The 23,031-nt window shown below is 36.6% G+C and overlaps 1 protein-coding gene across 2 annotated transcripts in view; it reads right to left on the minus strand.

Moving 5' to 3' along the window:
• The window catches only part of DGKA (diacylglycerol kinase alpha), an 858,181-nt gene that overhangs the window by 61,031 nt on the left and 774,119 nt on the right, over positions 1-23,031 (minus strand). For both annotated transcript variants that reach the window (XM_044083761.1, XM_044083762.1), the window contains exon 22: positions 4,054-4,174. In XM_044083761.1, the coding sequence (XP_043939696.1) occupies positions 4,054-4,174 (121 nt within the window). The remainder of the gene's footprint in view (positions 1-4,053; positions 4,175-23,031) is intronic.

Here is a 23,031-nt window from a genome sequence, read left to right on the forward strand (position 1 = left end):
CAGAAAAGGTATTAAGACTCTTATCACCCAGGAAGTTAGCTGATGTTGTTTGGGGTTGGGATGTATCAAACACCCCTGATCTTGTGTGACTAAATCCAGTCCTGAGGAAGCTTGTGGGAGTTGCCCCTGGCCAGTTCCAAGAGAAGGCAGAACCGTGGTTTTATGGGCCAGAAAGGAGACACCACAATGATTTCAAGAGTTTCCTTCTGAAATTTCAGAAGTATCCTGGAAATCAGTGGAAAGGGTGGAAACGCATACATTAACATTCCTGTCCAATGAAAATAAAAGGCATTTGTCTTCTAGGCCTTCTTGCATGGAGTTCTGGAACAGAATCATGACAGCTGATTGTTTAGAGAGGAGGCAAATAGGTCAGCTTGAGGAACACCCCACAGATGGAACAAATCTTAGAAGATTCCCTATTCTAGTTTTCATTTGTGAGGGTCTGGCCTTGTTTTGCTCAGCTTGTCCGCCACAGAATTTTGTTCTGACAGAATGTAGGATGCCTGTTGAGTGAGACTGTGCTGTGAAGCTATATCCCACTCTAGCATGGCTAGTCTGCAAAGGGGAGTACAACCTGGTTCCCCTTGCTTATTTATGTACCATATGACCTTGAAGAGGTCCTGGGAATTACAGATGATTCACAGAGTTAAGTGCCTTGATCAGGACAAGCATCTCTTTTATATTTATGTACTTGCATCTGTCTGTCCCTAGTGTCCCATACACCTTGCACTTTTATACCTCCTAAAACTGATCCCCAAGCAAAGTCCGAGGAAAACATTAGAAACAGATCTAGATATATTTTATTTATTTATTTTACATTTGTTGACCGGGCTAGTCTAGCTGGATTTATTTCCATTTTCAGTAGAGGCCCGGGGAGAAAAGCTCCACAGATAATACAACAATATTAAATGTAGTAATAAGCTAATTATTAACAAAATCTAACAAAAAGACAAGCCACACTAAACTCTAGTAGACAAAGTGACAGAATCAGATTACAGAGCATATTAATTAATGGAGTAAAGTGGACACCAAAATGATAGCATGTAATAAAAGAAAGATATTAGAGTACAAGAGACAAGAAGAAAAGAGGGAGTAACACAAAAGTTAGAAGAGAGGAAGAGGGAGTAGAACAGTCGAAAAGTGAAAAATCAAAAGAGAAGACAAAGAGAAGAGAGGGGAGAGAAAGAGAAGAGTAGGTCTAAGCAAAGAAGGAGTCCAAAGGGCATAGGGTAATCTTGGTAGTAACTTAACTGATAAGATCTATTTTTTTCCTGTGTAGAAAAGCTCTTTGAATTGAGGTGTCCAGCTGATACCTCATAAACTCAATCCTGTGTGAAGGAGTCAAAAAAGACTTTCAATTCCAACTTGTGTAAGAGGTCTCTCACCCAAGCAAGAATTTTCTCTTGGAAGTCCAGCTTGTGTAAGAGGTCTCTCACCCAAGCAAGAGATTTCTCTCACTTTGATAAAGACTCTGCAAAGACAAGCCAGTTATCTAAATAGAAAAACAATGTGGATACCATGTAGCTTGCAATGAGCTATAACTGGAGCTCAACACTTTGTAAACATTCTTGGTGCAGTAGATAGTTCAAAGGGTAAGGCAGATAACTGATAATGTGATGAAGTCATGCAAAACCTTAAGAAATGCCTGAAGTCTTGATGAATAGGGATGCAATGATAAGCATAGTTTAAATCAAGTTACAAGGAAACTTGAATGAAGAAGAAGAAGTAAAAGGCTGTGAAGTGACAGCATTCTGAATTTGGACAATATCATAAACAGGTTTAGGAAAGAAGGATCCAGAACTGTTATCCAGGCATTTTTTGGTGCTAAAAATATTTTGAATAAAAAACTTTTCCCACCTAGGAGGAGGAACTGGTTCTGTCACTCCCTGTGACTGCATGTGATGAAGGTCAGGTTGAAATAAAAGAGTCTGGTCTGGTGGATGAGAGATTACCCCCTGGAAAGGATTAGTTTCCTTCCACTGCCATCTGTAACCTTAAGGAATGATTTTCAGGAACCATTTGTCTGAAACTATATGTTACCAAACAGAAAAATTGAGATTCAGATTTCTGGAAGGGAAAATGGACCTCCAGGGTGAGAGGGGGGAATGAAATACCTTAAATAGTCATTTGGACATCTTCCACATGTCCTTAGTTTTTGCTAGTTTCCTAAATTCATTTTGGATCCCCCTTGCCATTTCTTCTTAAATGACTGCTAACCTGGATTTCGTTGAGACTGTTTATTTTTTTTTTATTTATTTTGCCAAAATTGGACGAGGGTTAGAAAATTTCTTGCCAAATTTGGAAAAGGAGGGCTTAAACATCTTAGAGATTCCCTGAATCAACTTACCCCTCTCATCACACTTTTTATCACCTGTTCAGCAGAGGGACCAAAAATGGTTTACTATCAAAATTTCGAACCGTACTCAGTCGACTGTACTATCGTCGAACACGGAAGTTCAAAAACGGTAATATCGATGTCAAAAAAACAATCTAGGAACAGGTTTTAACATGGGTCGAGGTAGGTGTTCAGTATTACTCCGAACTACAAACATTTCCCCTACCTCGACCCATGTTAAAACTGGAAATGGCTGGAAATATATCAACCTTAGTTCATTTGGCAATCAAAAAATATATATAAATATATACATATACATTTTGCATGTAAAAATCAATTTCTATTTTCATAACCTATTGTTAACAAAGATCGCTTTTGTCCTTCTAGACTTCTTCAGGTCTGTGTACAAGAACCCTAAAAACAATCTATAAAAATATATATAATTGTATAATTAGTTAGTATTATTATTACACATCATTTTGAATAACCAGAAAAAAGTAAAAATAAGAAAAATGTATTTATGATAATGGAAACAAAATATACACTTAAAATTCAACTGATTTAAAATGATATTTAAAACCAATTTGTAGAATAAAATAAAATAAAATACAATTGGTCATGTAAACAATGTGGCAATTTTCTAAGTTCCAGTGCACTTTTAATTGAACAGTAGTAGTTTAGTCCAGGCTTCCTAAAAGAGTTCAGCTTTAATTGCCGCATGAGTTCATGTTTCTCCATAATATTCGGGATGTCTCCTTCAAGATCACCCATGTCTATGTGATCTAGGATCTGGAACTTAAAACCTGTGTGTCTTTTATGAAGAGAAAGGTGTTTGGCTAGTGCATTATTTTTACATCCAGAGCGGATTTCTGACAGATGACATGAAAACCTATGCTTCAGTTTATTTACAGTCTTGCCCACATAGAATGCATCACATTCATTGCACTGTGCCCTGTAAATTACTTTTGTAGTGTTACAGTCACCCCCTGCACTGGTTTTAATGATCTTTTTAAAATAAGGGCAATAAAAACTATCACCTTGCTGTATAAATATACAAAATGTACAATTAGTTTCACATCTTTTAGTGCTTTTCTCATATGGTCTAGGTTTAAATTCAACAAAACTTCTAATGTTCCTGGCTTTCCTATAAACAAATGATGGGGCTTCACCTAAGATGTCAGTCAGAAAAGGGTTTCCTGTGACAATGTCCCAGTTTTCTTCAATAATATTTTTGATACTGTGATAATCGAAAGTGTATGTCAGGATGCAGCTATTTTTGCATTTGTTATTCTCTGTGGAATTACTTAACATTTTTCTACTGGGGAGGTTGAGTGAAGGTGCTTCAGTCCTTTTCAGTTCTATAATGGGTTCCAGGATGTTTTTTAACATCTGACTTTCATAGCCTCTCACTAGAAAATCATTCTCTCAAGTTGCCAACTGCAAAAGTTAAGCAAGCTCATTAATCTTTGATAATTTCACAGTGCCCAAGAGACAATAGCAGTTGCTCAGGTTACAGCGTCATGCCAGTAAACCTAACCATATTATGGGGATTGTATCACATAAGCTAATCTGATTATCAAATAAGGTCCAATGCCATCTCATTAAGTTGTCCACTTGATACAAGATTTAGTTTGATTAAAAGCTGTATTACCATATTGCAGAACTACACACTTTTATATTTCACTGCATGATTTATTTACATATATTTATACTGTTACCTAATTGTGATGTCAGAACACTTTGCCAGTCGTCTTCCTGCACTCTTTAGTCCTGTATAAATCTGGCCCATCTCAATGGCTCCCTCCAGCCCTACCACTTCTAATCGCTTGTCACTGAGATCTGAAAGAGAAGGTTAAATAATTATGAATCATGTCCTGCAAACAGTTATGTTTCTCTTCCAGATAATGATACAGCATTCTGGATATGTAAAACTGCAGTAACACATACAGTAAACATATTTTCGGCTTTTGCCACAGCGGATCACCGGTCTGCAGAATGATTGGCAGTGGAGATGTTATGGTGTCAGGTTGCCAGCCCAGCTCGACACACACACACACACACACACACACACACACACACACACACACACACACTTGACCACAGGGAGGACATGCAGACTCTGCACAGGAGGCGCTCCAGCCAAGATGTGAACTGGAGAACCTCTTGTTGTGAGGCGATAACACTAACCACTGCACCACTATGGCTGACACATGAATATACATGTGGTACACAGAAAAAAAAAACTTTTTATATCTTTATCATTATAACTCCACAAATCAGACAAAAGTATTAAAAGTATTTTAGGCTGGGTTGCCTCATTACACAAAATATTGCATTACACAAAACAAGACAGATTCTAGGTTGTTTCACCTTATTAAAGGAAAACTATACTGCCTTGATATTGAGAAATATAACTTTTCATCCTGTATTGATATATGTACTACTAATGTATCAGAATCATATTTAAGTGTTTATTATATTTTCATTTGTTACATTCCAAAATGGAGATCACGGTGACAGTGATACAAACTAGATTTTTTTTTGTTCTCACTGTCCTTCTTCCAAAATGGTGTTTGGGTCCCTATAGTATGACACTATTACAAACAAGGGTTTCTGATTTCTTTTAGTTACAGTGGTAGTACAGTAACTCATTGGCTGTTTAGATGGCCTATGAAAGCAGAAACAGTGCTTCTTTTGATCAAATTACTCCGACCTCTGATAACTACAGCTTGAAAAATATTACATGATCCATTCACATTTCTTACAATACAAAAGAGGAAAAGGCAGGGTTCTGCTAAGTGTTTAAAGCTGTGAAAGTTGTCAGCTCTATTTGCCCATCAGTGTCTAAGCATTTTGACTTCAAAGAACCAGCAAGACAAATGACAAGCTGCTTGTAGTTTCTGACTACTGTGGTGAATTTTGAAGTGACACAAGTTAAACATGGATAAAAATCAACATTTTCTGCCAAAAGTTTGAGCATTTACCAACTTAAGTAGTATTGCAGTATAATGTATCCACATTCTGCATTTAAAGATCTCTCTAATAACTAACTCATTGTAAAAAAAGAGTTCACAACGTATGCATAGCACTTTGCTGATCATAGCACTACATTCCAGGATGTAAAATTGTGGGGCTGTGACCAGCAGTGAAAACTGCAAAATTCTCTTGCTTCAAATTCCTTTCCGAAACATTAGAAAAAAAGATGTTGGGGCCTTCATGCATGATCTGCAACCGGGAAACAAGTCGAAATAAAAAAAAAAACGAACTGAAAGGTATCAAAGGTTTTCTGGGCATTAAACAATATCTAGATGATATTACATGAATTAAAAAATAACTCTGAGATAAGATTAATTAGAGTGTAGGGTAGAACTTTCCTTTGAATCAGTAATTGCTAGCCCCCTTGCTAATGTAATAGAAAGGATGCACAAATGCATATTACATCACATCAACTTCCTCCTACCACAATAAAGTGCCTTTTGATGACATTCAGTGCTTACTAACACAAAAAAGTACAATTTAGTAAGTAAACTTACCATAAACAATAGATGTTCAAATATTCATATAAAAAGAAATGTATGGGCACCAAAACTCTTGAGGGTTTTCTTTTTCGCCTCTCATCAAAAGGGCAACTCTAATATGTAAGCAACAGGACCAGCTTCCAACTTTGGGTAATTATGTGCTAGGAGAAATAGGGACAGGGACAAGGGGAATCCCACCCTGGCCAAGACATAGAAGAATTAGGAATAAGACTTAATAACGGGCAAAAAATAATACAAATAAAAAGGGGAGCTGGTGGGAGAGTTGCATTACTACAACAGTGACCTATTCAAACATCTACTTTTATGGTAAGTTTACTTAAGCAGCTGTAATATGTTCATAATTAGATTACTGTTGCAGTAGTGCATATCCATATGGAATGATTCCCAAAGCCAACATAGCACAGCAGGAGGAAGAAGGGTCAGAGTCTGGGAGCCCCTGGAGAATTTACCTAGCAAATCCTGCTCTGGCCCTGGAGAATGAGTCAATTGTATTATGCTTAGTGAAAGTGTACACAGATGACCAAGTTGCTACATGTAGAATTCTAGTGTCCAACCCATTCCAAAATGTCCTAGCTGTAGATAGACCTCTGGTGGAGTGATCTTTGACCTTCTGAGGGAGGGAATTACCATGGTGAAAACAACAAAAATGGATGGAATGGAATAACCAATTAGAAACTGTCAGAAGCTCTAAAATTCTTTCCCCTTTCAATTTAGTATCTGAGTTGTCTGTCAAGGATATTCTCTCCCCTGTTATGGGATGAGAAAAGAATACAGGGAGAGGAATAGATTGATTTAAAGAATGCAGGGAAAGGAATAGATTGATTTAAAGTAAATTCTGAGAACATCTTGGGTATGAAGGAAGGGTTAGTTCTTAAGGTTATGCAATACCTATGAAATATGAGAAAGGGTTGAATTTCCACGAGAACTTGCAACTCAAGATACCTACCTAACTAAAGTCAGAGCACTAAGTAAAACACTTTTTCAATGTCAAGAACTTCATGTCGGATTGGTAAGCTGGTTCAAAAGGTGGGTGGAAAAGTAGTTTTTTCCAAGACAAAGTTGAGATCCCAAGGAGAAGTCATCTGTTTTTGAGGTGGACAGATCTGTCACACCCGTTTCAAAATTTTTGTCTGTAGCAAGAAAGAAAGGGGGTTACAAAGGCAGATAGGCAAAATGGCTGAAAGATGAGTCTTATTTGAGAACTAAATTAGCTTTTGCAGTGTCACCAACTAGGCTAAACAGGATTTTTTACTGGCAGGTTTTCTGGTCTATTTTAATAGAATCTGCTTGTCTTGTAAGAAAAACTATGTATGCTGGATCAAACGTCTATTATCCAAGCAGTCAGATATAAATACTACAGGCTGGGGTGGATTACTGATCCTTTGTCCTATGTGAGTAGATCCACTCAGTGGGGAAGTTTGTGGTAGTTGTCCTTGGCCATTTTCATAATAAAATAACCAGTGTTATCTGAACAAAAGAAAGTCACTAACATGATCGCTGGAGTCTGCTTTTGGATATTTAAAAGAAATCTGGTTATCAAAGGAATGGGGAGGGGGTAAAGGAGAATTCCTGTCCATGGGGGTGAACAAGACATTTGTTTTCCACATCTTTTTGAAAGGTGTCCTGCAGCAGAAGTTTTTTAACTGTCTGTTGTGAATGGAAGCAAACAGATCTATTTGGAAAGTGCCCCACAGATAGATAGATAATCTCCTGGAAGACATCTGGATGTAACATCTATCTGTGGGGGTCTGTTCTGGATCTGATTAATGTATTTTCCTCTGCTCTGAGGGGATGTAAGCAGCCTGGAGGGAAAGACTATGTTGCATTACAACTTCTCAGGCTGTCATGTCTAGTCTACCCAGTGGAAAGACCTGGTCCCATTGGTTGTTTATGAACCACATCACATTTGGTGTTTTCTTCTATTACCTGAAGAAGTCCTATAGTCCACAAATAATGCAAGATCTTCAAAGTATTTATTAAAGCCATCATTACTTTGATGCTTATGTGCTTTTTCTTGAAGTGACAGTCCCAAATCCCTTGTACTTTCATTGCTTTGGATACTGCTCCCCATGCAAATTCTGATACATCCATTGTTACAGACTGGGAGGAGACATAGGAAGACCTGGATTCCAAAAAGTCTGAGTCATCTGTCATAAGAGCTCCTTCCTGATAAATTCAGTCACTGGGTTTTAGAATGATTGAGGATGCTGGAGTTGAGTTCACAGACTAATTTGATAAACCATTAGAGTTTTCTCATGTGTAGTTTGGCTAGTGGAATCATTAGGATTGTAAAAGTCATGTGTCCTAAAATCCTGAGATATGCCTTTGCAGTAGTTATAGTTTGGTTGTAAAACTCTAGGAAATGGTGATGGCAGACTGCAATTTTTTTTTTTTTGGAGGATGTGCCATTATAAGGGTTATGTCCAGAATTCATTCAAGAAACAGCCTATGAGAAGGGGAAAAAAAGAAGATTCTTCCACATGGAGATGAAAACCTACATTTTGAAACACATTCATGACAAAATAGGAGTACTGACAATATTGAAAAATGTCTACAAAAATAAGGCAATCCTCCAAGTAGGGAACTATATAGATTCCCTGTAGCCTGCAATAAACTATCATTGGAGCAAAGCATTTTGTGAACACCCCTAGAGCTGTGGAAAATACAAAGGGTAAAGAAGAGAACTGGACATGTAAACCAGATACAATACAATTTAAATAGGGTTTGAAGTCTCTTTGACTAGGAATATGATGTAAGAGGTGTTTAAGATTCATAGTCACACCTTTTTGGGTACTAGAAATACTCTGGAAAAAAATATATATATATGTAAGTCCTTTGCCTTGTTAGAATTTTGGAATGAGTTCTATGATACTGTTAGATATCATATGAAATGCACTATTGGTTAGAGCATTAGCTGTTTTTCACTGGCTCTTTCTTTTTCCCTGTTAATTTACATTGTAAGAGCAGTCAACCATTGTTGTCTTTCTCTTAGACTCTTGGAAGATGAAACTCCTGTACAGTTTAGCTACGGATGTAGCAGTACATGCTGTGGTGTTTGACTTATGTTTAGTCCTAGTCCTGTTTGACCTTGGAGACCCATTCAAAATGGCACCATCTACTTGGATCCAGTACATTATCACAAACATATCAGCTAACAAATTCAATATAGATTTTACCCCCCAAGACAACTATAGCACATATATTCCAGAGGTTATCAATCCCCCAAATCATCACAAATGAACACTTGCTAAAAATGCTATCTAAAACAAGAAATAATTCCTCCATGGGACCTGATAACATATCTGGTTGCCTGCTGAACAGCACTAAAAATATACAGGTGGACCCAGTCCAATAGAATTTTAACCTGAGCTTAACCACTGACTTTGTCCCCAAGGTATGATGTATAGCAGTTGTGATACCTACTTTACAAGGGAAGCCCCACCCATGGACCTCATAAACTACAGACCCATTAGACTGAGGAGCCTTGTATGCAAGACCACGGAATGGGTTATAACTGACCCGATAAAACTACAACATTAAAAATCAGAGTAACAGAAGACATGGACAATAGTCATGCTGTACAAACAACATATTTTGACTTTATCAAAGCATTTGATAACACACCACATGCTATCATACTTAACAAGCTAAATGTGCTCCAACTTTATCCTTATATAAAAATGGCATAGCAAATAAATTAATTTTTTACTTATCCTTTGTTAATTGGGTTAGCCCCACTAGGCTAGTAGCCTCTTCTCAGGAGAGGTCTGAGGTGGTATTTATACTACTTGAAATTTGGCCAGGCCACTGGGGAACTTTGCCTACTCTTTCATCTTGCTTCTTTGCATCACAACCACTAGGTGGCACTGGGGTTGGGCAGGTCTGCTGCTGATGTGGTTGTAAGAAATCTAATTTGGAGGATGGCATGAGAAATGGGGCAGTGTGTGTTTTGGAAGAAGACCAAGCGATGACTAAAACTACTGGAAATGAGGAATTTATTGTGACAAAGTTAGAGGGAGGTAGATTATCAACATGGGATTTACTGAATTTAATGGAGCAAAGTGAACCAGAAAGTGGAGCAGAAGCAAGCTGGACTGAAGTAGTTGACTGTATTATGGAAACAGAAGAAATGCTGATGTGAACAGGAAAAGCAGTGAAGTTTGGAGATAAAACAGCAGAAAATACTGGTGTGTGTTTGGCTACAGTAGCTAGTAACATGGATCCTGTGTAATACAACAAACCACAGTCTAAAGCACAATAGGTACAAGGTACCAAATCAGTAAGATAAAACAGGCTGAAGTTGATAATCCAACAAATAATTTAATGTTAAACGCTTTCATTTCAAATTTACAGAAACTTCTTCAGAACTAGTTTAAAATTGACCAACCGACATACATAAATACAAATTTAAACATTGTCATGTGCTTAATCAACCCAATAAAAACAAGTATTCAATTCTCATTTAATCATCTAACCAATGAATAATTTACATCAATTAAATAAATAACACTATTCAATTAAACTTCTAAAAGCTTCAGTTTCAACAATGAATTTATTGAACAGGTTTCATTACGTTCACAATGTTTCATGGTATTTAACTTCAATTGGAGCTCAGATACCCTTCTTACAGAGGTGAGAACAATCTGTAAACCTGTTTTTCATGTTAAGAACCTCAAGTCAGCCAGGTTAGCCAGTTGAAACAGAGGCGGTGTTAGCTTCTCTAACACAAAATTAAGATCCTAAGGATGGGCCACTAGTTTTCTAGGAGGCCTCTTATGCAAAACCCCTTTCAAAAATATTTTAACATGAGAATGTGCTGACAGAGGAGGATCCATGGGCAGATATGCTGAAATGGCTGATAAACCTTGATGAAGGAGTAAGAAATGCCATCAGACAGTAATTCACATAAACATTATAAAACTAGAGAATGACCAGCCCTGAATGGGTGCTGGTTATGTTGTTGGAAACCATGAAAAAACCTTTTCCATTGGCAAATATATGATTTTCTAGTATCAGAATTTCTTGCCTCCATTAGTTTATCATATAGAGTCTTGCCAGGGGTATCATAAGAATCATAGATACCATAAGACACAAAAATCTGAAATATTCCCTCACAGTGACCGAAGTCTGATTAGAAAACTTTAGAAACAGATCTAGATCTATTTTTTCTTATGGAAGAAAAGCTCTTTGATCCTAGGTGTCTAGCTGACACCCCAGAACACAATTCTGTATGAAGGAATCAAAAAATACTTTTGAATGTTCTCTTGGAATCCCAGCTAGTGTAACTGAGACATTACTGACACTTTTAAAAAGATTCTGTAAAGACAAGTAAGTCATCTAAATATGGACAATGTGGTTACCCTGTAGCCTGCAATGAGCTGTAACTGGAGCTGAACACTCTTGGTGCAGTGCATAGTCCAAGGGTAAGGTAGAGAACTGATAATGTGATCCAGACATATAGAATCTTAAGAAACTGTTGAACTCCGGATGAATAGGAATGTGATGATAAGCATCTTTTAAATCTAGAGTGACCAGGAAACTTGAATGAGGAAGAAGAGGTAATAGGTTATGAAGTGACAGCATTTTGAACTTGGGCACCATCATAAAGAGGTTTAGGAAAGAAAGAAAGATCCAGCATTGGTCTCAAAGCCTTTTCTTTCTTTGGAACTAAAAACATCCTTGGATAAAAATCTTTTCCCACTTGGGAAGGAGGAACTCATTCTATCACTCCCTGGGACAGCATGTGATGAAGGATGGTTCCCTATTACGTGACTGAAACCTTAGGTTATTGAACACCTAAAGGTCGATCACAAAATGTCGAAGCTTGAAAATTGCGAATGGATGTTTCCACACAGGGAAACAAGTCATTTGGCTGCTATGTGGATTTTGTTCTTTCTCCACTGTAGAGCTATCTCAGAGTTGGTATATTTAGTTAGGGGGGGCAAAGCCCCCCACTTTATTTCTACTTATAACTTTTTTTTTTTGGCCAATGCCATATTTCCCTGTGTGGAAAATGCCGTTTTTGATATTAAGGGTTTGATATTTCGTGATTGACCTTTAGGTGATCGATAACCTAAGGTTTCAGTCATGTAATATAGACCCATGAAGGACAGGTGGTGATAAAAGAGTTTGGTCCTGTGGATGAGGGATTACCCTGATGGAAAGGAGGAATTTCCTCCAACTGCCATCTGTAACCTTGATGAACAAACTTTAGAACCCATTTATCTGAAACTATGTGCTGCCAAACAGAAAAGTGAAGATTCAGACTTTCTGGAAGGTGAAAGGGGCTACAAGAAAGTGTTGGTTGTTGGGGGCAAGGCCCCTTAAATAATCATTCGAACTTGTGGGACTGTCCTTGATCTTTTTTTGGGGGGGGGAGTTCTTCCTGAATTCTTTTTGGAACCCCCCCCCCTTGCCATTTTTTCTTAATCATTTGTTTACTTGCATTTTATTCAGACTGTTTATTTTGTTTTATGCCAAAACCAGATGAGGGGTTAGAGAATTCCTTAGAAATTTTGTAAAAGAAAGGCTGAAAAAATCTTAAGAGATTTCCTTTATCAACTTACCCCTCTCATTACATTTTTTATCGCTTCTGCAGCAGACGGGCAAAATCTAAATTTCTGTTCAAAGGGGAATTGAAAATCTCATTTTTACAATCAGCTAGGAGGTTCTGTGAATGCAGCTAAGCAGACCTCCTCAGCATAGTAACAGTGGCCAAAGCCCTTGAAGAAGTATCAGCTGAATCAACACACTGTGAACAATGATCAGTGACCTGTACATTAGAAGAAACTAAATTATTTAAAGCAGATTTTCCTGACAAGAAGAAATTGCAGACAAAACATTCCCCATACTTTCAAAATTAGTGAGAATAAACCATAACATACGGGCCTGACAATTTAAAATTATGAAAATCAAAGGTGCAGAAGCATAAACTTTTTCCCATACTTATCAATAATCTTCCCATCTTTATCAGAAAAAAATAGGATTTGAATTAATTAAATGTTTAGCAGGATTAATTAAAGGTGTGTCAGGTTTGGGAAGAGTGTATACAAGACTGAAATACATCCTATCTCCCCTTTTAGGTGCAGTTGGCTGACTATCATGAAAATTGCAGGTAGTAACACAAACATCCTCTAAAGCTGACAGAACTGGAGGAATGGTGAAGGTTCTGGCAATTCTTTCAGTAACAGCTCTATTTTCTGATGGACTGTGTAATCTCAGTGATCTCCCACTGAAAACACTGGACCATTCTGGAAATAGTCCAAGCAACACTGTAGTTCAACAATGCTTTTTATAACACAAAGACTTCAGGTAAAAAAAAAAAAAAAAACCTTCATCAGTGAAGAGAAAGATAAACCCCTCAGAGAGAATCAAAAACAGAGCTCTCCTCTGAATCTGAATCAGATATCTAAGAAGAAAATCCCGTATTTGTCCCTTCATTTTACTGTCTAGATTAAGTATCTTGAATCTCTTCTGGAAGAGAGACACCCTTCTTTCTTTTACCAGAAGCTATTTTATAAGGATCAATAATAGCCGGAATTAAGCCCTGAGCCAGACCTAGTAAATGAATGCTGTCCAAGAAAATGTGAGGGGGAGTAGATACATGTTTAATTTTCTGTTTCTTTTTGACAAGAAAAATTGGGCCTGCAGTCTTATTAACGGCAGCAGCAGATTCCTCAGGGACAAAAAAAGGGAAGCCTTCCCTGTTCCCTCTCCCAGGACCAACAAGAGTGGCTCTTCCTTGTTCGGGACCCCAACAACTGCAGAGTATGTCGCTAACCCCCAGTCCACAGTGGCTCAAGGTGCTACACCAGTGGGATCCAGGGTAAAATATGAATGGTCTGAGATACAACTGATGGCCACAGTAGTCACCCAGTTGTGGCTGAGGTAAACTGCTAGCCTGCTGTGATGGCAAAGGCTGTTAGCTTAATTATTTTCTTTTTGTAGCTGGAAAAAGGACCGACTGTGGGGCTGACACTTTGTTCTATGGTCAAGATGAAAATGGTGCTTCTTTTCTGGGAAAACAAACAGTAAAAGCCAGTAAAAATTCAAAGTCTTTAAAAGTCACCCTTTTCACAGAAAAACATAGTAAAAAGCAATTTTGCACACTTTGCAAGACTGAAAAATTAAAATAAATATAATTTCTTCACAGAAATTTTTTTTAAAAATACTCAGCATTGTCGCCTCACATTAAGACACTGTCCGGTTCGATTCTCAGCTAGAGTGTCTTCTGTGTGGAGACATGCGTGAATGGGCGTACCTTCATTAAAGATTATGTGTCAGAGCTGGCAATCGGCATGTACAAATCTACTGCCAATCATTAGTGGACCAGAGTTCCGCTGTGGCGACCTCTAACCGGGAAAAGCTGAAAGACACAACAACAACTTTAAACCACTTTTAAGCTAATAAGAAAAAAGAGCGCTCCCATTTAAAAGTACAATATAGTCTTGTAACAGTCCGTTAAAACATACACTCAACTTTAAAATAACTTTCCTGTACAAGAAAGTGAAATCAAACCAATTTATTTTTTAAATAGAAAGATCTTTTTCCCCAAAGGGAACTTATCTGCCCAGCAAAGGAACAGCACAAACTGTCTATCCAAAAAAGCCTCTGAGGAGCATACTCTTCAGTGGCAGAAAAGCAGAAAATGGCTTGGTGCCCAAACCTGTCCTTTTAATCAGCTCAGCTCAAGCTAACAGTTTGGGTGTGTAGAAGGTGCCCTGAAGCTTTGGAAGCTGGCTGGCTGTTATATCTTTGCAGGATAAAACCCATACAGCTTAGGCCACTGAAGGAGTGACCAATATGAAGGACAATGGTGTGTTAAAAAATATCTGAGGGTACTAAGTTAGTACTGGAAAAGGAGGTCACCAGAATACAGAAAATAATAAAAGAATGGAGAAAAGAGTCAGCACCAGGATTGGATGGTCTTAGTTATGTGTTTTACAAGTGAATGGAGACCGAATAAAACATGGTTTTCTGTAAAGTATTAAATGAATGGTTAGATAAAGGGATAGTTCAGGAAGAAGTATGTAGTGGGTTGACAATATGGAAAAAAAATGAAAAGAAAGATATATGGAACTAGAAACCAACTTTGGGGAGTAGTGTTAATAAACAAATAATACAAAAAATATAAAAATAATAGCATGGTGGAAAAGTTTTAATTTATCATATAATAAAAAGTATACATGTTAAATACATACATTATGGGGAAACATGCTTTTGTTGGGGGAGTTTGTATGCTTACAGGAAAACCGGAAAAGGAATTCCTAGAAATATTTTTCAGTTTTATATGGGGTTCAAGACTATTAAAAGATGAATAGAAGAAAGGGGAGAGGGTTAGGTCTGAAAAATCCATTTTTTAGCATCAATGCACCTGTTTTGGCTTATTAACACTGTGAAAAGCAGGAAAAAATTAAATGGTGTGAAAACTATTATATGGCAGATATGTAGCAATCTGGAAACAGAAAAGAAAAGAAGGGATGTAAACAAGAATATGGAAATAAATTAATATGTAAATGTGGTAAAATTATGGAAATTAAAAAGTGATGAATGTAGTGAGAAAAAGACTGAGTGGTATGAAAAAATGATGGAGTGATTCATCAGATGATGTTAGAAATGCAATAAAGGGGCGGAGCCTGAATGGCTAACTGAAAGCAGCAGTATTTTAGAGCTCCATATAACTAGTTAAATAAGACAGGAAAAAAATATTCGTTTTTTCTTCAAAGTATAAAATCTTATAGATAAAGGACTAATTTATATAATTAGAATCTTTGGTGAAGTTTTACAAATAATTTCCTGACCAAAAGCTTGGAGATATATTCACTTGTTAAAATGAGCAACTCAAAGAATTCTCATCAGGATGCTGCCTTAAGGAAGGAACTACAACAGATGGCATCTTCCCTGCGGGAGTTGTCTTTGAAGATGGATGATTTTAAATAGAACCTAGAAAATCTTAAAACAAACAGTCAAAAACAGGCTGACACCCTCAAGGAAATGCTACAACACCAGACAAGGATAACAAGAATAGAGGTTTCTCTAAATGACTTAGAAAGCAGACTTGAGGAAGTGGAAACACAGAAAGAACTGCTTCTTAAACAAAACACTTGGTTGGTTAATAAAGTAGATTACTTGGAAAATAGGGAGATGAGAAATAACATCAGGATTTTCAGATTACCTGAAAACACTGAAGGTGAGGATATTATTTCCTTTTTGTCAAGCTGGATCCCTGACTTTTTAAGTTTAAAAGAAAGACTTTCCTTTGGCATTGAAAGGGCACACAGAGCTCTTGGGAAACCTGCCACTAACTCAATCTCTCCTCCTAGGTCAATAATTATCAAATTTCCTTCATACCTGGACAAGGAACTGATTTTAAGATCTGCTTGGAGGAAGGCACCTCTAAAATATAAACAGAGCCTGATAAGATTTGATAATGACTATTCATCTAGAATAATGGAACAAAGGAAAAAAGTGTGGCCAATGATAAAGTTTCTGAAACAAAATAACATCAAGGTACAACTTGCATATCCGGTTAAGATAAGAATACCGTATGCCAACGAGATGAGGACTTTTATTGACTTAGAGGAAGCCTCTTATAGGTTCATAGGTAGGTACTAGGCTATTGGCCCTAGGGCCTATACAAGCCTAGCCAAAAATGTACCCTGGCTTTCGCCACCCAAGAAAATTATTTTCCTGTGCTCCTGTCGAGCAGAGCCACAGAAGTGATCTCTGGGGTGAATTTCCTATTACCCATCCAATCATCAAGATTTTTCTTGAAGAGTACTAATGAGGAGCTCTGTTTGACATAGATAGGTAGTCTGTTCCAGAGTATGGGAAGTCTTTGGGACAGGAATCTATCCCTCCAGCATGTTCTGTTTATTGTGGTGACAAGGTTTAGGTCCCTAGAGCGTGTAGCTCGGAGGGATTGGGATTTCTTTAAGTGGAGGATGTCCAACAGCTCTGGGTTTGACATAGCTTTGTATGTTAGGCAGAGATTGCCTCTGAGTAGGCAATATGCGACGGAGTAAAACTGGAGTTTTTTTAGACGGTCTGCATAAGGCATCTGTTTGAGGCCAGTAATTCTCTTTGTGAGGTATTTTTGTGGCCTTTCCAGTTGTTGTAGATGTCTTGTGAGTTACATACCAAAAGGTGCGTTGTACTCTATAATGGGTCTAACGAGTGATGAGTAGAGGGGAACAATAACCTCTTTTTTTTCTGGATGAGAAACCTTTTGTGATGAGGTGTGCCACGTAGAAGGATTTCCTGACCACTTTGGCGATGTGATTATCAAAGGAGAGAGTACTGTCCACCTGTGGCCCAAGGTCTCTTATCACGCTTTCGGTGTTAGGTAGACTACCACCTATGTGGTAGTTCATGGGTACAAAATTTTTACCAAAGGGAATGACAATGCACTTTTTGGCATTGAGCTTGAGACCATGTCTTTGACACCAGGCATCTGTCTCAGTGAGGCCCTTTTGTAGGATGTCCACATTGTTAGGAGTTTCAATTATGGCTCCTAGTTTGCAGTCATCTGCGAATTTAGTTAGCCAAAGACCTTCTGTGTTTGGTATCTACTTCTCTGAAGTACAGGCTAACAGGAGAGGACCTAGGATTGAACCCTGCGGTACTCCACTTGTCACTGGTCTGAAGTCTGATTTGGAGTCTGCTACTTTCACAGTGTGGGTTCTTTTAGTAAGCCAGTTAGCAACCCATCTTGTGACATAGGGATTTTTACCTAGTTTAGTGAGTTTATCTATAATTCCAGAGTGAGGGATGGTGTCGAATGCCTTGGCGAGATCTTGATAGGCTGTGTGAGCCACCTTACCCTCATCTATGGCTTTGGTGACTACTTCAAAGAAGTCTATCAGGTTTAGGAGACATGATCTGCCTTTTACAAACCCAAACTGTGTGGGGTCCAGGGTTTGGAGATCTCCAATGTCTTTGTTTATGAGTTCCATGATGATACGTTCCATGGCCTTGCAGACAAGGCTCGTCAGGCTAATGGGGCGGTAGTTCCCGGGGTCTGTTGTGGCCCCCCCCCCTTTGTGGAGTGGGATAACTATCGTGATGCGCCATTCAATGGGCACAAAGCCTGAGGTGAGGCTATGATTGAGCATGGTACTTAGGTGGAGTGCCAGTTCATTCTGTAGTTCATGTAGAAGGCAGCCTGGGATGTTGTCAGGTCCCATGGATGCTGTGTTCTTGGCTTTGGAGAGTGAAGTTTTTACCTGTGCAGCTGTGATTACAGGAACTTTGCATTCTTCCGGTATAAAGATGGGCCCTTTAGGGGGTGAGAGGGGGGAAAGTTAGCACTGAACCTATCTGCCAGGATGTTGGCAATATCAGTTGGTTCTGTATATTTAGTGTCATTGTGCTGTTACTCAAAGCAGATCTGAGTGTTGCTTTGAGATTTTTGACAGCTATAGAATGCTTTGTGGTTGTCTTTAGAATCAGTGGCAATTTTATTTTCATAACTAGCTTTGGAGGATTTTATGAGGGATCTCAGCTTCTTACTGAGGCTGACCAGGGAGTTCCTCCAATCGTGGGATTTTACTCTTTTTTGCAACAGTTTCTTTCTTCTGTTGTAGAGTTTGTTTATGGCAGAAGACCACCAGATTGGCTTCCTTTTTATTAAAACTAATAATATTCACTTATTAAAACTAATAATGTGATTACTTTACCAGAAGATATGGATTGGATGTCACATTCTCACAAGAGAACAAAAGAAACAAAAATCTGGACAGATATCAAAAAGAAGAAGCAAAAGACGGATACTGTTACAGCCAAATCTCTCAAAGCATCTACTATGATATGAATTGTTTTAACATTACTTTAAAGGACCAGTTTTACTGCCTTAAAACAAAGGTAACTAACTACTGGAAGCTTTATCTATAGTTTTTGAAAACAGATGACACATGAGAGTTTTCACATTACCTCAGGTATGTAAAACAGAGTACTTTTCTCTCACAGAAGGAGGGTTATATAGCACATAAAATATTTATACTGTAAATTAACATACATAGTATATGTGTATTTTCTCTTAATTTTATCTTTTCTTTCTCTCTTTTCTTTCTTTTCTCATTATTTATTTTAACTGCATCTTGTCTCCCTTTCTAAATTCTCTCCTATTTACTATACTAATATAGTCTGTATATATTGAATAACTCACTATCTATACATAAACAATAGTCTAAAATAATCCAGTTTTAAGGAGACTAATTGGAGTAGTGAACTTAATTGTTATTACAATATTAGATTAATGATAGTCACTGTTATGCTTATTGGGATTGGGGGCATGTTCGTGATTAACTCTGAAATGTTCCATTCATGTACATATGTCCTTTGAATTATTTCCTTTTAGTATTCACAAATATATATATAAAAAGGGAGGGAAAATGTACTGTTGGTTAAGAGAAGTGAAGCTTTCTTCACATTCTATTTGCATTGCAATAGCAACAGTAAACAATGACTGCAGTTTCTAAGGACACTGTGAACCTGCAAAGTGCATTTAGCCTCACAGATAAATAATAAGAAAAAGTAATGCTGTTTAGTTATTAAAATGAAAAACAACCTAAGCAAGGTAAAATAAATACATAATAGGACTACCTGTAAATATTTTATGATTTATCCTCATAGGATTACATATTCCTGGAAACACAACTGAAATGTTTCCAAACTACATGTGCACTTAAATGTAGCTGCTTGATTAAAAAGTATTACTCAGTTTAACATGCTTTCACAAGATGTCTGCACTGTAAAAGTTTAATTGTATGTTACTTGAAATTGTCAGTCTCTAGAACATATGAAAAGATACATATTACTTTTTGCAACATGTTATCTTTGTAGTTACCTCACACTTTGTACAAACTCACTTGGTAACTGATAGCTATTCATTTAAAATATCAGTTTAAATATTAAATGTGCCCTTGAAATGCTATTGACATTTTGACAAAATATAATCTGAACTGTAAAATGAATGACTTGAAAGAAGTGAAGTAATGCATAGATTTCAAAGACAGTTCTTGACACTACAGTAAAAGTAAAAATGTATATTCACAAGGAAGTATTGAAATGTTTTAGTCTTCCAGTTAAAATAGCTTACTGTCAACATTTTGCAATATCAGAAAGTTTGAAGAGCTAGGAAATTACTATTCTTTGCCTTTATAATGACTATTAGACAGATGTTAGACTATGAATTGTGACATATGTTTATGAGGAAAAGTGGACTCAATTACTCACATTAGACTACACATTCCTGGAAACTCAACTGAAATGTCCCTAAATTACTTGTGAATTTAAATGAAACTGCCTGATTAATAAGCATAACTTACTTTAACAACCTGAATCCATAAGCTATCTGCTCTATATATGCTACAGTATATATGTCACTTGCATATGACAGGCTCTAGAGCACATGAAAAAATACATATTTTTGCAACATGCTATATTTGCACTAACCATACATTCTAAACTAACTCAATTGGCAACTGACAAGTTATTTATTTGAAACAGGCTAAATATTAATTGTGCCCTTGAAATGTTGTTGCCGTTTTGACAAAACAAAACCTGAATTGAAAAAGGAATGATTTGAAGACGTGAAGTATTGTACAGATTTCAAGGACAGCTATTGTCACTACAATATAAGCAGAAATGTATGCATGCAAGGAAAATTTGAAATGCTTTATACTTTTAGTGAAAATAGTTTATTGTTAACTTTTTGCTTTATCAGAAAATATAAAGAGCTAGGAAATTATTTCTAATTTGTCTTTATAATGTTTACTAAAGTGATGTTAGTCACTGACTTAATGGATTGCGAGTCATGTACAAGACGGACTACTGAATGTTATTTCTGTTTACCTGTGTTTGCTGAATTTCTTTTATTAGTACTGATTTAAAACAAGGGAAAGAAAGGGAAGGGAAATCTCTGTTTTTGGTCAAGGGAGGAGAGGCCTAAGAGTATTCTAAATGCCCCGAGAACTCTCTAAGATGCTCTAAATACTATTTGATTAATACTTACCTAAGGTAAGCCTTGATTACCATATAGGTACCTTCACATTCATTCTAGACCTGATGTGATTACCCATTCTGGAAGCAGGAGGTGCCCTATGCAGGATGGGAATTGTCAGGGTGATCATAGTTCATTCTTAGACTCGGCTTTATAAATCTATAAATATGTAAAACCACTGCACAGTAGAATGTAGAGCACCTCTACTCAGAGTCAGGATACCACTGATAAGCCATGTCTTTTGATAACTGTGAGCTGAAGATTGGAAAAGTAAAGGAAGACAGTACACCTATAGTAAATTCATATTTCATTGGTAATCACTCATTGTCTTCTGTAGAGTCCTTTTATTCAAATTATTTTAGTAATAATCTATTTGTTGTTGGCTTATTTAGTGTATGCTCCTCTGTTCCATTTAATTTTCCAAAATGACATATCTGACATATTTGGGATCTCTTAAGGATAACTAAATACTGGATATTTTCTAAGTCAACTTAATAATTGTTTACACTACTAACATTCCATCCTGATATATAAAATACCATAGAACAATAATAGAATAATATAGAATTCCATATCTCTTTTAAGAAAATTCTCCATATAATAATTTAACATATGGAGCTCAGTTGATATTGTTGGTTAAAGGTATGAGTGATAATCCAATAGCTCTATCTTTATCTATTGGATTAGGAATGACTTTCATTCCATGTTTAATGGGAAATTCATATTTACTTGTATTTGATAAAGCCTGACCAGAATTTTACCCTACTTGTATTTAAAGAAGAAAGAACATTAAATTACACTCCCAAGTTTACACACACAAAAATAAAATTCAATGTTATCAGAGAATATGGTATAACTATTATAATCAAAATAAAAAAAGAAGCAAAACGTTTCTTCCAACAATAACTTGAAATGGATTTAACATTCATATCATTAAATACTAATGGCTTAAATAATGCAAATAGAAGATCAAACTCTACACTTTACTGAAGACAAATGCATAGATGGAAATAAAAATCAAAGAACTACGAATCTATCCCAGGCCATTGGTAAATAATCCTTGGAAGAAAGTTATATCTTTGTTGGGCACTCTGCAATAATCAATATTGTATCTCTGATAACTGATCTGTTAATTCTATATTTAATAACATACAGTGAATATAACTGAAAGTCAGGCTATTTTAAATATTGTATATAGTTGTTTAAAATGATATTTAAAAATATTATGTAAATGTTATTTTATTTGAAAATAAAAAATATTTGAGAAAAAAAAGAAATGCAATAAAGCAAAGAAGGAAAATATTTGAAAAATTGAATCTGATGATTTTTTGTGGAGAATTTTATTAAACTAGATACCTGTTAAGGGGTGAAATATAAAGCAGTAGAATAAAGAATGTGTTATGATTGCAAGGTAGTGGTAACTGCAAAACGTGTTTTAGAATGTAAAATGAGTAAGTCTTTTTGGGAAAGGTTTAAAGTGTATATAGTTGGGACGGTTTCATGGAAATGAATATGAAAATGACATTCTATGGTAAAATGAAAAAGGAAGGAAGGAGGAACTTGATAAATATGATAAAATATTATTTGTTAGAATATGGGTATTGTAGGAAATAAGCTGTGTGAAGGACTACTGAATAACAAAAACAGGATTAAGATGTACTTGCAAAAATAAGAAAATGGTTGAGGAAAAAGGAAATGGGAATGGATGAAGTATGTACAAAATGGTGTTGTATTGCTGTTGAAAAAATTGTAAAAATCATATAAAATGAATGGATATGGGGTTGCAAAAATATGTAAACAATATAATTAATGTGTAAATAATGTATATATGAATAAAGCAACCCCAGCACTTTGTTTGAGAAGTGTCATGGGATCGTTTACATCTACCTGAGCTAACACCAAGTCAAGAAGACAGGACCTTGGTTAAATGTTTTTATTACAACAAGCGGAGCTTTCGGTCAAATAACCTTCTTCAATGCTAAACTTCGGTTAAATGTCTCATCCAAAGGATAGCACACTCAGAAGTGGATGGAATCTTGGTTTAATGTATCATCCAAAGGAAAACACACACAGAAGTGTCTGGAACCTTGGTTTAATGTCTAATCCAAAGGATGGAACCTCAGTTTAATGTCTCATCCAAAGGAATGCACACTCAA

Source organism: Protopterus annectens, chromosome 9.part0 (genome assembly GCF_019279795.1).
Source record: "Protopterus annectens isolate FY-2018-M chromosome 9.part0, PAN1.0, whole genome shotgun sequence".
In the NCBI taxonomy this organism is placed as follows: domain Eukaryota; kingdom Metazoa; phylum Chordata; order Ceratodontiformes; family Protopteridae; genus Protopterus; species Protopterus annectens.